The sequence below is a fragment of the Eleutherodactylus coqui genome, chromosome 1 (genome assembly GCF_035609145.1).
Source record: "Eleutherodactylus coqui strain aEleCoq1 chromosome 1, aEleCoq1.hap1, whole genome shotgun sequence".
Lineage (NCBI taxonomy): Eukaryota > Metazoa > Chordata > Amphibia > Anura > Eleutherodactylidae > Eleutherodactylus > Eleutherodactylus coqui.
In genome coordinates this window covers 479,729,031-479,744,963 of record NC_089837.1, presented here as the reverse complement: position 1 = coordinate 479,744,963, position 15,933 = coordinate 479,729,031, and the positions used below count along the sequence as shown (strand labels likewise).

The 15,933-nt window shown below is 45.9% G+C and overlaps 1 protein-coding gene across 8 annotated transcripts in view; it reads left to right on the top strand.

Moving 5' to 3' along the window:
- The window catches only part of ANKRD52 (ankyrin repeat domain 52), a 42,627-nt gene extending 26,996 nt beyond the window's left edge, over positions 1-15,631 (top strand). For 5 of the 8 annotated variants that reach the window (XM_066585374.1, XM_066585365.1, XM_066585357.1 and 2 more), the window contains one exon: positions 7,861-15,631. In XM_066585374.1, coding sequence (XP_066441471.1) covers positions 7,861-8,096 — 236 coding nt within the window. In that variant the 3' untranslated portion in view covers positions 8,097-15,631. The remainder of the gene's footprint in view (positions 1-7,860) is intronic. The other 3 variants (XM_066585384.1, XM_066585348.1, XM_066585340.1) reach the window with 1 other exon arrangement.
- The last annotated feature ends 302 nt before the right edge of the window (positions 15,632-15,933 follow it).

The following is a 15,933-nucleotide window of genomic DNA, read 5'->3' as shown; positions in this document are numbered from 1 at the left end:
GAAAAATGTACAGAATTGGTTAATAAAAATACAGCAAAAAATGCTTAGCATCACCTTTTCTGTAAATTAAATAATTACATGGTTACTAGAGATGAGCGAACGCGTTCGTCCGAGCTTGATATTCGTGCGAATATTAGGGTGTTCGGGATGTTCGTTATTCGTGACGAACACCATGCGGTGTTCTGGTTACTTTCACTTCCTTCCCTGAGACGTTAGCGCGCTTTTCTGGCCAATTGAAAGACAGGGAAGGCATTACAACTTCCCCCTGCAACGTTTAAGCCCTATACCACCCCCCTGCTGTGAGTGGCTGGCGAGATCAGGTGTTCGCCTAATATAAAAGTCGGCCCCTCCCGCGGCTCGCCTCAGATGCGGTGTGAGTTAGATGAGGGACAGTGCTGTTTATACCGGAGCTGCTGTAGGGAAAGAATTGGTAGTTAGTGTAGGCTTCAAGACCCCCCAAAGGTCCTTATTAGGGCCACTGATAGCTGTGTGTTGGCTGCTGTTAGCAGTGGGATTTTTTTTTTTTTCTCAAAATCGCCTCTGCAGACCGTTGCACCTGGCATTAGGGACAGAAGTGCTGCATAGGCAGGGAGAGTGTTAGGAGTGAGTGTAGCCTTCAAGAACCTCAACGGTCCTTTCTAGGGCCATATTTATCCGTGTGCAGTACTGTCCAGGCTGCTGTTGGCTGTGCTGCATTTTTTTTGGGCTTCTCAAAATCGCCTCTGCAGAGCATTGCACCCTCCATTGATACTGCAGGGAAAGAATTGTATAGGCAGGGCCACAACACAGTTATTATTCATTGAATATACGCAGTGCTGCCTGTTGGTGGGAAAAAACTGAAAACAAATCTATTTGTCCAGCCTGTGTCCGTCCTTACGCCTGTGTAGACGTGTGAGCTGCGTGAAAAACATTGCTAAATCATACGCAGCCAGCTACGCTTTACTGCTGGGTTCGCCATTTGCTTTCCTTAATTGGGAAAAAAAAATACCTGCTCTCCAAGAGTTATAATAACTCTGCTACCCTCACGTTCTGTGACACATAAGCAGGGACACAGCGCAGTTATTAAACTTCGCAGGTTCATTGAATATACGCAGTGCTGCCTGTTGGTGGGAAAAAACTGAAAACAAATCTATTTGTCCAGCCTGTGTCCGTCCTTACGCCTGTGTAGACGTGTGAGCTGCGTGAAAAACATTGCTAAATCATACGCAGCCAGCTACGCTTTACTGCTGGGTTCGCCATTTGCTTTCCTTAATTGGGAAAAAAAAATACCTGCTCTCCAAGAGTTATAATAACTCTGCTACCCTCACGTTCTGTGACACATAAGCAGGGACACAGCGCAGTTATTAAACTTCGCAGGTTCATTGAATATACGCAGTGCTGCCTGTTGGTGGGAAAAAACTGAAAACAAATCTATTTGTCCAGCCTGTGTCCGTCCTTACGCCTGTGTAGACGTGTGAGCTGCGTGAAAAACATTGCTAAATCATACGCAGCCAGCTACGCTTTACTGCTGGGTTCGCCATTTGCTTTCCTTAATTGGGAAAAAAAAATACCTGCTCTCCAAGAGTTATAATAACTCTGCTACCCTCACGTTCTGTGACACATAAGCAGGGACACAGCGCAGTTATTAAACTTCGCAGGTTCATTGAATATACGCAGTGCTGCCTGTTGGTGGGAAAAAACTGAAAACAAATCTATTTGTCCAGCCTGTGTCCGTCCTTACGCCTGTGTAGACGTGTGAGCTGCGTGAAAAACATTGCTAAATCATACGCACCCAGCTACGCTTTACTGCTGGGTTCGCCATTTGCTTTCCTTAATTGGGAAAAAAAATACCTGCTCTCCAAGAGTTATAATAACTCTGCTACCCTCACGTTCTGTGACACATAAGCAGGGACACAGCACAGTTATTAAACTTAGATAATTCATTCACTAGAGGCAGTGGGGCCTTTCGTTTTCCAAAAAGGGCAAAAATTATATTTGGCCTGCAGTCTTGCGCCAATTTATTTCCTGCCTGGGAAATCTAATCACTGGTAATACAGCATGCTGAGGGGTAGGGGTAAGCCTAGAGGACGTGGACGTGGACGTGGCCGAGGACGCGGAGGGCCAAGTGAGGGTGTGGGCACAGGCCAAGCTCCTGATCCAGGTGTGTCGCAGCTGTCTGCTGCGCGATTAGGAGAGAGGCACGTTTCTGGCGTCCCCACATTCATCGCCCAATTAATGGGTCCACGCGGGAGACGGTTATTAGAAAATGAGCAGTGTGAGCAGGTCCTGTCCTGGATGGCAGAAAGTGCTTCGAGCAACCTATCGTCTACCCGCAGTTCTGCGCCGTCCACTGCTGCCAATCCGAATCCTCTGTCTGCTGCTCCTCCTTCCTCCCAGCCTCCTCAGTCCACTACAATGACACCTGCTCAGGAGCGGGAACACTCCCAGGAACTGTTCTCGGGCCCCTGCTTAGATTGGGCAGCAGCGGTTCCTCTCCCACCAGAGGAGTTTATCGTCACTGATGCCCAACCATTCGAAAGTTCCCGGGGTCCGGGGGAAGAGGCTGGGGACTTCCGCCAACTGTCTCAACAACTTTCTGTGGGTGAGGAGGACGATGACGATCAGACACAGTTGTCTTGCAGTGAGGTAGTAGTAAGGGCAGTAAGTCCCAGGGAGCAGCGCACAGAGGATTCGGAGGAAGAGCAGCAGGACGATGAGGTGACTGACCCCACCTGGTGTGCAACGCTTACTCAGGAGGACAGGTCTTCAGAGGGGGAGTCAAGGGCATCAGCAGGGCAGGTTGCAAGAGGCAGTGCGGTGGCCAGGGGTAGAGGCAGGGCCAGACCGAATAATCCACCAAGTGTTTCCCAAAGCGCCCCCTCGCGCCATGCCACCCTGCGTAGGCCGAGGTGCTCTAAGGTCTGGCAGTTTTTCACAGAGACGCCTGACGACCGACGAACAGTGGTGTGCAACCTTTGTCGCGCAAAGCTCAGCCGGGGAGCCAACACCAACAGCCTCACCACCACCACCATGCGCAGACATATGATGGCCAAGCACCCCGCAAGGTGGGACAAAGGCCGTTCACCGTCTCCGGTTTGCACCCCTGCCTCTCCCCCTGTGCCCCAACCTGCCACTGAGATGCAACCCCCCTCTCAGGACACAGGCACTACCGCCTCATGGCCTGCACCCACACCCTCATCTCCGCTGTCCTCGGCCCCATCCAGCAGTGTAGTTCAGCGCACCGTTCAGCCGTCGCTTGCGCAAGTGTTCGAGCGCAAGCGCAAGTACGCCGCCACGCACCCGCACGCTCAAACGTTAACCGTCCGCATCGCAAAATTCATCAGCCTTGAGATGCTGCCGTATAGGGTTGTGGAAACGGAGTCCTTCAAAAGTATCATGGAGGCGGCGGCCCCGCGCTACTCAGTTCCCAGTCGCCACTACTTTTCCCGATGTGCCGTCCCAGCCCTGCACGACCACGTCTCCCGCAACATTGTGCGCGCCCTCACCAACGCGGTTACTGCCACGGTCCACTTAACTACGGACACGTGGACAAGCACAGGCGGGCAGGGCCACTACATCTCCCTGACGGCACATTGGGTGAATTTAGTGGAGGCTGGGACAGAGTCAGAGCCTGGGACCGCTCACGTCCTACCCACCCCCAGAATTGCGGGCCCCAGCTCGGTGCTGGTATCTGCGGAGGTGTATGCTTCCTCCACTAAAGCACCCTCCTCCTCCTCCTCCTCCTCTGTCTCACAATCAAGATGTGTTAGCAGCAGCATGTCGCCAGCAGTCGGTGTCGCGCGGTGTGGCAGCACAGCGGTGGGCAAGCGTCAGCAGGCCGTGCTGAAACTACTCAGCTTAGGCGATAAGAGGCACACGGCCCACGAACTGCTGCAGGGTCTGACACAGCAGACCGACCGCTGGCTTGCGCCGCTGAGCCTCCAACCGGGCATGGTCGTGTGTGACAACGGCCGTAACCTGGTGGCGGCTCTGCAGCTTGGCAGCCTCACGCACGTGCCATGCCTGGCCCACGTCTTTAATTTGGTGGTTCAGCGGTTTCTGAAAAGCTACCCACGCTTGTCAGACCTGCTCGTAAAGGCGCGCCGGCTCTGCGCACATTTCCGCAAGTCCCACACGGACGCTGCCACCCTGCGCACCCTGCAACATCACTTTAAGCTGCCAGTGCACCGACTGCTGTGCGACGTGCCCACACGGTGGAACTCTACGCTCCACATGTTGGCCAGGCTCTATGAACAACGGAGAGCTATAGTCGAATACCAACTCCAACATGGGCGGCGCAGTGGGAGTCAGCCTCCTCAATTCCTTTCAGAAGAGTGGGCCTGGTTGGCAGACATCTGCCATGTCCTTGGTAATTTTGAGGAGTCTACCCAGGTGGTGAGCGGCGATGCTACAATCATTAGCGTCACCATTCCTCTGCTATGCATCTTGAGAAATTCCCTGCAAACCATAAAGGCAGCTGCTTTGCGCTCGGAAACGGGGGCGGGGGAAGACAGTATGCCGCTGGATAGTCAGGGCACCCTCCTGTCTATTTCTCAGCGCGTACAGGAGGAGGAGGAGGAGCATGAGGAGGATGAGGAGGAGGGGGAAGAGACAGCTTGGCCCGCTGCTGACGGTACACCGGCTGATTGCCTGTCATCCTTTCAGCGTGTATGGCCTGAGGAGGAGGAGGAGGAGGAGGAGGATCCTGAAAGTGATCTTCCTAGTGAAGACAGCCATGTGTTGCGTACAGGTACCCTGGCACACATGGCTGACTTCATGTTAGGATGCCTTTCTCGTGACCCTCGCGTTGCACGCATTCTGGCCACGACGGATTACTGGGTGTACACACTGCTCGATCCACGGTATAAGGAGAACCTGCCCACTCTGATTCCCGAAGAGGAAAGGGGTTCGAGAGTGTTGCTATACCACAGGACCCTTGCGGACAAGCTGATGGTAAAATTCCCAGCCGACAGCGCTAGTGGCAGAAGGCGCAGTTCCGAGGGCCATGTTGCAGGGGATGTGCGTAGATCGAGCAGCATGTACATCCCAGGCAGTGCAACAGTCTTTAAGGGCCTGGCCAGCTTTATGGCTCCCCACCAAGACTGTGTCACCGCTCCCCAGTCACGGCTGAGTCGGCGGGAGCACTGCAAAAGGATGGTGAGGGAGTACGTAGCGGATCGCACGACCATCCTTGGTGACGCCTCTGCCCCCTACAACTACTGGGTGTCGAAGCTGGACACGTGGCCTGAACTAGCCCTGTATGCCCTTGAGGTGCTTGCTTGTCCTGCGGCTAGCGTGTTGTCGGAGAGGGTGTTTAGTGCGGCTGGGGGAATCATCACAGATAAGCGTAGCCGCTTGTCAACCGACAGTGCCGACAGGCTAACACTCATCAAGATGAACAAAGGCTGGATTTCCCCAGACTTCTGTTCTCCACCAGCGGACAGCAGCGATACGTAAGCAATACGTAGGCTGCACCCGCGGATGGAAGCTACGTTCTCTCTCACCATCCAAAACGGGGACATTTCTGCTTCATCAATCTGTGTCTAATATTCCTCCTCCTCCTCCTCCTGCTCCACCTCCTGAAACCTCACGTAATCACGCTGAACGGGCAATTTTTCTTAGGGCCACAAGGCTCACTCAAATAATTTTTCAGAACAATTTTTATAAGTTTCAATGCGCTTAAAAGCATTGGAACTTTAACTTGAACCAATTTTTCGTTACACTGGGCTGCCTCCAGGCCTAGTTACCACTTAAGCCACATTAACCAAAGCGATTAATGGGTTTCACCTGCCCTCTTGGCTGGCCATGGCCAATTTTTGGGATGTACATTAGTACTGTTGATACAGCAATTTGTGTGGGCCCTCGCCTACAGTGTAATCAAATTAATTTTTAGCCCACCTGCATTACAGCTGACGTTACCTCAGCTGTGTTGGGCAATGCAATGGGATATTTTTGTGTACCGCCGGTGGGTTCCAGGGAGCCACCCATGCTGTAGGTGCACACTGAGTTTTTAATACATCTGTACACTTCTAAAGAACCCGTCTGACCGGGGCATGCAGTGTGGGCCGAAGCCCACCTGTATTACGCACGACATTACTACCTCAGCTGTGTTGGGCAATGCAATGGGATATTTCTATGTACCGCCGGTGGCTTCCTGGCACCCACCCAGGCAGTGGGTCCACAGGGAGTTAAACCTACATGTGTCCACTTGTAAAGAATCCCAGTCTGACTGGGGCATGCAGTGTGGGCCGAAGCACACCTGTATTACGCACGACATTACTACCTCAGCTGTGTTGGGCAATGCAATGGGATATTTCTATGTACCGCCGGTGGCTTCCTGGCACCCACCCAGGCAGTGGGTCCACAGGGAGTTAAACCTACATGTGTCCACTTGTAAAGAATCCCAGTCTGACTGGGGCATGCAGTGTGGGCCGAAGCCCACCTGTATTACGCACGACATTACTACCTCAGCTGTGTTGGGCAATGCAATGGGATATTTTTGTGTACCGCCGGTGGGTTCCAGGGAGCCACCCATGCTGTGGGTCGACAGGGACTTCACAATAGGGAGTTGTACCTGCCTGTGTCTATGAATTAAAAAGCCCGGTCTGACTGGGGCATGCAGACACCTTGACAGAATGAATAGTGTGTGGCACATAGGTTCCCCATTGCTATGCCCACGTGTGCAGCTCCAGATGGCGGTGGCACAGGATTCTATTTCTCATTGCTTCTGTACAGCATTGTGGGCTATCGCTCCGCCACTTTTAAAGAGGTTCGCTGCCTAGCCGTGCCAACCTCTGCAGTGTATGCCTGCGGTCCCTCGTCATGGCAGACGCAATTCTAAATAGACATGAGCGTGGTGTGGCATGAGGGCAGCTGAAGGCTGCGCAGGGACACTTTGGTGTGCGCTGTGGGGGGGAGGGGGTGCGGTTGGGCAGCATGTAACTCAGGAGAAGTGGCAGTGGAGTGTCATGCAGGCAGTGATTGTGCTTTGTTGGAGGTAGTGTGGTGCTTAGCAAAGGTATGCCATGCTAATGAGCGCTTTTCAGAAGTAAAAGTTGTTGGGAGGGGGGGGGGGCCCACTCTTGCCGCTATTGTGGCTTAATAGTGGGACCTGTGAACTTAGGATGCAGCCCAACATGTAGCCCCTCGCCTGCCCTATCCGTCACTGTGTCATTCCCATCACTTTCCTGAATTGCCCAGATTTTCACACATGAAAACCTTAGCGAGCATCGGCAAAATACAAAAATGTTCTGGTCGCCCATTGACTTCAATGGGGTTCGTTGTTCGAAACGAACCCTCGAGCATCACGGGAAGTTCGTTACGAATAACGAACACCCGAACATTTTGGTGTTCGCTCATCTCTAATGGTTACACTTTTAAGGTGTCACTTTAAAGAGAACGTGTCCCCAGGTCCATGCTGTCCGAGCCACAGGCGTCGGGACAGGCACCCACATTGCAGACGTGTGGTTTTTATTCTGAAACGCTACTTTGAACATACTTTTAAAAGTCCCTCATAGGAGGGCTCTTGGGGTCGAGCCTCACCAGCTTCTCCCCATACGGATCGCCTAGACTGACCCTCTACAAAAATAGTCATGGGTCTGTCGGTCATGCTGATTTGTCATGGGAGAAACCAGCAATTCCCATCTTCCCCAAGAGTTGCTTTCTGAGAGGTTTTCCATAGAGAATTTTTGTCTGAAACTAAAGCGTACATGTCTGCCATGTGCGTACCTGTCAGTTCACGCTCCTGTTGTTCAGGTAGCTTCAACCTGGTGACAAATTCTCTTTAAATATTTTTTCATGAAAAACTTATATTTATTTAGACTTTTGAATAACTCTGTGACATCAGCTATTTTTTGTTTTTGTTTTTTTTTTTCTTGACAGCAGGTAACACCCCAGCCTTGGCCTGTGCTCCCAACAAAGACGTAGCAGATTGCTTGGCACTTATCCTATCCACCATGAAGCCTTTCCCACCAAAAGACGCCATCCTTCCCTTCAGCTTCAACCTCCTGAACAACTGCGGTATTGCTGCCAAGACTGCCCTCCCTAACGGTGGCAGCTGTCCTTACACAAAGGATCGGCATGGTTCCATTGCCATGGATGGCTGCTACTCCGAGTAGCTCCTCCCGCCTTGCGGGCTACCCAAAACCTTACTATAATTTATTTAGGGTAATATATATAGGGCACTTTAAAGGAGAACAAGACACATCAGTTGCAAAGGTATCAGCTGTGCCTGGGCTTTCTTCCTATGTTCCCCTGCTCTCTTGAGCTGTCCTGGCTTGCACTGAAGCTTATGTAGTATTGTACCTTTTTTGTATTTAGGAAAGAGCCCAGGTCAGGTGGAATGGAGTTTGCTGATGGGGGTACCGTTTCAATATGTGGTTCTTTCATCGGCTACCATTGCTTCCTCCTTATCTTTGGTGTAAAGCTGAAAGGAAGCTCTCTGTATCCATTTTTTTTTTTTTTTTAAAAGGTTCATCCTGTGCAATTCATGTCTTTGCTGCTGTACGATCCTGGAAGCCATTATACAGTTTGAAGGGTCACCAGGCCTTAATATGTATTTCAAGGGCATCTTAAGATATTTTTTTATGGGGTTACAGGATAAAGTGGCTAAGTAGCACCTTACGTCTGAATTCAAGTCACTAGGTCAGTAGCATTCTTCTTTCCATTACTTTGTAACACTTTTAGAAGTTGTTGCTAGATGGTCCTCTTGCCTAATTCCCCAGCAAAATGTTGGGCACTGCAAAACCGCTTGCTTTTCTCTTTATGCAAATGAGGTGCTACCGTTAGCCAACTGATGGACCCCCAGGTGACATTCCCACTATGCACTGCTGCAAAATTCCCCCCCAGCTAGGCACTTTAGTGATCCTCTGTGCTTTATTCCTTTTTCTGGTCTTCCCATCATCTGACTCCACTAGATGCTATATCTGCCATGTCATCAGTATTTGAATTGTTTATACTAATCTCCTAATCTTATACGGGACTGTACTATTTATTTGCAGCCTGCACATCTAGCTTGTTTAGGTTGCAGATGTTTGTTCCATCTTTTCTATATGAGATGCCTATCTTTTTTTTTTTTTTTCTTTTTTTTTTTGCAGTCTTTCTCTCTCTCTCTCTCCAGATGATAATTTTGCACTTGAATAGCTCTTAACCAGAAGTGATGTTCTGTTTAGGTGTCAGTTTTTGTATGAGGTTAAATATAATAGTAGATGTTTACTTGAGCTTAGCTAATATAAGTATTTTGGCATTTTTGTTTTATTATCAGAATGTAAGAACGGTGCTTTTTTTTTTGCTTTTTTTTTTTTTTCTCTTTAGTATTTTGTATTTTAATCATGCAGTTTACTTTTAGTATCCATAGATGAAATATTAGACCTCATCCAAATCATTGTCCTGTATAATGCAATAATGCAAGGCAGATAAACAACTTCATGTCTAAGTTTCCATGACTGTTACTAAGTTTTTTGGAAACGTGACATTTTGCTCAATATTTTTTTTATTTTTTTTTCCGTTTTTAAATTCTCACTCTGTACACATCGTCTCACTTGGTACATCCTTTTTTTTTTTTTTTCTATTTTTATCTACCAAAAATCTTGTATTTATTGTGTCAATTGGTTGCCAGAAATGGCAAACGGGATCAATTGTTAATAGGAAAAAAAAATATACAGGTGCTATTCATTTTATGGGTGGGGGTTATTTTTGTTTTTGTAACCTTTCCTCGCCCATTTCCAACTTTTTTTTTTTTTCTTTCTGCTTTACAGTTACTTTTGAAAGGCTTTTTATTTTGCATGTCCTACTGCATTTCACCAGCAAAAAGCAATTCAGGGGAAAATAGTATAGAATATCCTACGATATTGCTGCATGAAATATTTGACATATTCAGCTGTGCTATCTAGAATATATTGCCACCGTACAGGAAGTCTGTTACATTTCAGTGGTGATCAGTATAAACTTCTAATATCTAGTTAATAAATATACAATTATGCTTCATTTTTAATTGCTGTCCTTTTATAGAGCGCTGTGTGCTTTTGCATCTGAGGCTTTTGTCGGCGGTATACTTTGGGAAGATTTCGCAATGTGTACCTCCCGATCGAAATCTCCGACATACGTTGCGAAGGCATGCTGTCACATAGGTAGCCCTCTCTATATGAAAATGCAGTCTGTTGCACTTTCCTATTTCAACTGAAAAAAGGTATGCCGATACGTATAACATCAACGGCAGCTAAGAGGAAACTCTTGTTTGCCTCCATTGGGCGTGCACAGAGCCTTGGGTAGAATATATTTATGCTTCTATAGTTTATATGCATCATATTGTATATGATGATGGGCTCCAATTTCACATATCTCATTGCCCTTCAGTATAATGACTTGGCTTCATAGTTTACAGACAATGTCTTTGCACAGATCTATACAGGGGTTGAAACCATAGTGCACGTATTACTGCTCTCTAGATTTCATGCTCAATTGGGGTTTTATTCCACAATTTCCACCACCTTACTTACCTTCACATCAGTGTTTCCTTATTTAGAGTGGTTTATGTCAGGGGTAGGTCACAAAGTTCATTCTGTGTTACTATTTGAACACTTCAGAAAAAGCCATGGACCCTTGCTAGGGGAATGCAGCTGCATTTTATCCATATTGTTCACTGTTTGTCTCGTCATAGGTATAAATTGGGAGGGTTCCCCCCAACGTATACCTCAGACGATATACCTCCTATGTAGGACATTGTATAGATATGTCATCCATAGGTCACAAAATTATGATATGGAAAAAAAAGCCAGAAGTTGAATGAGGGCCAATCACTTTGTTCCGCATATGCTGACTACAGAGCCGTAGAGCCACAACAACTGGTGATACAGATTACAGTAGCTTCTATGATGAATTCAAGCTCTGTAAATGCCTGTAACACAGATGGTAAAATTCAGCTATAGGTGTGAAACTGGCTAAAAATGCATGATCTAAAATTCAGGATGAACTATTTTATATTTTAATGCAAGAACTCTTAAACTAAATTGTATTAATCCGCTCCCCCTACCACCACCAATGTTAACCCTTTCCAATCCAATTTGTATCCTAGTTTTCCTAGGGGGCTTACACTTTTTCTGCCGTTATACAACGGCGCTATATGCTGGCTAAAGCCAGTACTGCATGAGGTGACACATTTGATAGGCTCCAACAGCAGAGAGGCTGGCAATATACAGTAAGAGAACCCCGACGGATGACTTCCAACATCGGAGCTGTACAACCTTAAATCACAATGTCTTCACAGGTCACGGTGGATTGGAAAGGGTTAAATTCGCCTGCAGTTTACTCTACTTCCAGATGGAGCAAATTTTTGCTGAGCGAAACTGTTCTCAAACTTAATGGGGCTTGTCCGAGAAAAATCTTTTTAAACTGGTTCCCCAAGTAGGAAGATTAATTAAGTCCTATACTTTCCTCTCCTGGTTCTCTGCATTTCCCGCACCGTGATAACATGCTTACAGGCTCCAGCAGACCTGTTTATGGAATGTCACGGAATGCTGCAGCCAATCACAGACCTCCGTATTCAAGCACTGAGGTCTGTGATTGGTTGCAGCAGCCTGTGACATCCCAGGCTGACTACAGCTTGTAAACATGGGTGAAGGAGCTGCAGTGCAGGGAATGTAGGATTACATAATCCTTGCTCTACATTCTCTTCTGTTTACTCACAGCAGACTGTAGGGTGCCGGGCTCTGTAGACAATTGTCCCATGTTAGTTTCTTGCCTTGGGGTCCTTTTACACGGGACGACTGTTGGGTGCTTCATTGCCCAACAGTCATCCCAGCAATAATCGCTCCTGTACTTTCATACAAGACTGAGAATCACTAAATGAACGGAGGCAGAGCGCAGCATGCCAGAAAGCTCTCCACCCGCCTTCATTCACAGCAAACAGGCAGTCGTTCAGCGTCTACACAGGCCGATCATTCTCACTGTTGGCGTTCATAATGAACGATTATAATTTTAGATTCCCACAATCGTTCAGTGTAGAAAGGTCCTTACTAACCTAAAGTTCTAAACACAATTTAATAAAGGTGTAAAACCTTCCAAATTCAATCTTTGACACGTGTCTCCAGACTGGAATGGGGATCTAGCATGCCTTCTAGTTGGCATGTTCATGCAGGGTGCCTTACTACTTGTCTGATATTTCACAGCCGATTACCTGCAAATTAACATCATGGATAGGCCTATCTGGAAAAAGAACTGCAAGTGTGACTGTAAAATATAGTAACACTCTGAGCGTTTTCCAGTTGTGTTATGTAGATTCCTAAGGCAAGTACCGCCGCATGGGCACCCTGTATGAAAGGGCTTCATACGCAATAGGAGAGTTGTGTGCATAGAAGCTGTGTGGTGACTCAGAGTCCCTATAGATTTATACTGTGGAAACTGTAGCCACCACACGGTACCTTTGTGCAGAATGATATGATAAAAATATTCTTCAGAAGAAGCATTGCCTTCAATGAAATATACCAGAGTCCATACTGGAAAAGAAAATTGGACGCATACGGAGGTACTAAATGGCCCCATAGACTGCTATGGACAATGTGTTATGGCTTTGCGCAATTTGGAGGTTGCAGAGAGTCATAATACACTTGTATTCAATAGGCCGAAGGCCTCTGACACATTTGCCGTGTGCCCCAGTTCACCCAAAAGGCTCGAACTCAACTCTCATCGGACACCTGCCCATGTGCTGTTTGTTACAGATTGCCCACACATTTGTGGACGTTTGCATATCCTAATTTTCGGCCATGATGCGGACAAGAATAGGGCATACAACTCGGTAGTGTGTGCTGCCTCATTGAATATTATGGATCTGTATGCTGTCCGTGTCTCTGATTTTTCACGTCCGAGACACCGATTTAAAAAAAAAAAAAAAAAAAGTGTGTTGGAGGCCTAACTGATTTGGGGGGAAAAGAACCACCAAACGTATATTACTTGGTTATAAATGAAAGAAACACCGGAATTAATAACGATGAGATTGTTTGATCTCATTAAGCCAGCCAGATAGTTGCTTTTTCGATAACGGATCAGCAAAAACCATCAGTCCACATGTATTTTTTTTGTTAAATCTTTATCGTTCTTGTGGCTTATTTTCAATTTTTTTTCATTACTGAAAAAGTACAGAAAAAATAAATTTTTAGTTTTAAAGTGGTTTTCCAACTATTATCTTTTTTCTTTATATATGTTTGGGACCTCCATGACCAAAACTATATAAAAGTCATATACTTACTATGGCACCGCTTTGGCATCATAGCATCTGACTGACATAACCCAACCGGAAGGCCTGGTGACGTTCTGAAAACCTGTCACATGGGTGTCCTATATAGAATCCCCAAGACCGGTTTACATGGCGTTACTGATAGCAGCCCTGTCAGGCCTTCTATTGGCTGGATTGGTCACGTGGGTAAACAAATTAATTTTTTTGCTCCAGTATTTATGGAGCTTCAATCACATGAGTAAAGAGTGGATTTTTTCGTTGGGTTTTTTTTTTTTCTTTCGAAACCACATACAATACAAAAGAGGCATGTCTCTCCCCCTTCCTACATCATGTTGGTCGGAGGCTTTGCACTAAATGTAGCACACATTTGTGTGATTCAAAAATAATGAATTGGGAATTAAAATGCATAGTGTGATGTAATTGCAGCAGAAGGGAAGCCTGCTGATGGCAGCATATTATCCCTTTTTAGTGTTAGTATGTTCTGAGATGAAAAGTTTACGAAAAAGAAAAACACACTGTAGTTAACCACTCACATTTCCCCTTTTTTTTTTTTAATTTATTTATTTTTTAAAGTGTTACCTTCTTCAGTCGCACACATTACCTCAGTTTGCTGTTGGTGTTAAAACTTGAATGGCTCTCCTCTCGGTATGTACTGAGTGGTACAGTCACGCAGGCCAGTTTTCATTATACTTGCGTTTTTAGTTTTCTGCACTTTTTTCCTTTTTTTTTTTCTTGCATATATTTTCTATTGTGTGCCTTCTTAAAATGTAGCATATTTTGTAGACTTCATTGTGAGCAGAGCGAAAGGACTAGAGATGCGCATGTCTGTAAGGGAATTCCCGGTGGTCGGCATTCTACCTGGAGATATCGGGGAGAGATGGTACTTCAGGGCTTGCCTAATAGCAATATCATATGACATATACATTTCCAAGCTTTCATCTCTGTTAAAGCATGTGGGTCCAAAGATGTTTGATGGATGGTGTTAAGGGCTAAGACGTGTAGGTGTGCAGAGTGTTTTCTGTCGGGTTTATTCTATTCCTTGCTCCCATGTTTTAGGCATTATTTTTATTGCAAACTCGTTTTGTTGAGAGTTCATGTTTTTGGGGTATTATTGTACTTAATGGTTTTGCACAAGATGATGGGAGATGAAATCATTTAATGTGTGGACTTGTCTCTTGCACTCTTAATGCTGCCTTTTTGTAGGATCTCCTATTCATTTCATGAGAGCAACACACAGTAATAAAATTATTTTGATCATTTTTTGCATTTTTTTTTTTTCTTTTGATTTGCGTTTCCTTATCACGTGTCTTCTATTCGCAGTTTCCATCTTTCGTTGCAGTGTGTATGGTGAGAGCAAGTGTGCGTTTTTGGGTTTTTTTCGACCTTCCCTTTTTCTGCATGATGAGAAATTTAGACAATCAGAGTTCTGTGAAAAGGGCTTTTAGTGGATTTTTTTTTTTTGCCTGGCTGTGTCATAAACCTCTTTTCTTGCACCCTTCTCTCACTGGTGGGGGCATGTTGCAGCAGTTTGGCCCCCTCCATTCTTCCTTAAACCATGTTTAGCAGTTCTACCTGGTCTTGTTCTCCTTTAATGATGATATAATGTGCATTGGCAGCACAGCTTGACAATTCTGAGTAATAACTTTTAAGTGTTTATTTTTTGGGGGAGGGGAGGGGGTGCCGGGCATGGGATAAGCAAAAGGAAAAGATGCATTATTTTGCTATCAAAGTTGTGTCTGGTTACCTGAGTGCGTTGTTTACAGGGCTGTCCTGAAACTTCCATTCCCAATCCCCCCCCCCCCCCCCAAATCCCACCCTACCTCCAGACTGTGCAGCCATTTTTCTTGGGTACTTTTTGTCTTGTGGGAATGGTTACCAAATTTATCTAAAACTTTTTTGGATTTTTTGCTTTTCACACAGAAATGTATTATGCCAAAGTACTCCCCCTTTTTTTTCTTTTTTTCTTTCTTTTTTTTTTAACTTTTTGTTCCAGTGTATTCCAATTTCTTTTTTTTGTGCTCTATAAACTGAACACTGGAGGCTAGTAAAATTTTAGTTCTAGACCTTGCATTGGGTCTTACCCCTTTTTTTTTTTTTTTGGGTGCCACTCTTATAATGGAAGTTTCTTTCAGCTCCTAATGCAAAGCACTTGCTTCATTTAATAAGCACTTTCTCATGACTCTGTCACTGTTGCTGGTACCTAATACGTCATTGCTGTCGGCGATGGAATGAGGGTCCGTACTACAGTGTAGGGTTAAAGGTGTATAAGGGTTTGATTTTTCCCTTAAGAACACAAGTGAAGGGAGGGAATGAAGGAGTTTGGATCTGTCCTTCACTGCTGTGCTCACTTTTGAGTGAGGGAGACGATACATAATGGAGATGTTTTGATGTTTTAAAAAAAGAGTGGGAAGAATTAAAAAATAATTTAAAAAATAAATGGAAAAAAAAATCTAAACAGCACAAATGCATTTCACAAAACAGGTTAACTTGCACTGCCACTGTATAAAAGAAGGAGCTACATCCATTCGGATAGCTGTTGTGAGCCATATTGCTGAATGTATCCTCTGACATAACATACCAAGATACTAAAACGAAACTGAAATGCAGTTGCCGCTTCTTGGTTAAAAAGTGATGGTTGGTTGCCATCGGTTTGAATTAAAGTTTCATACCAGCTGCAAGAACTTTTTCTTTTTTTTTTTCTTTCATTTACCACTAACAGTTGCATT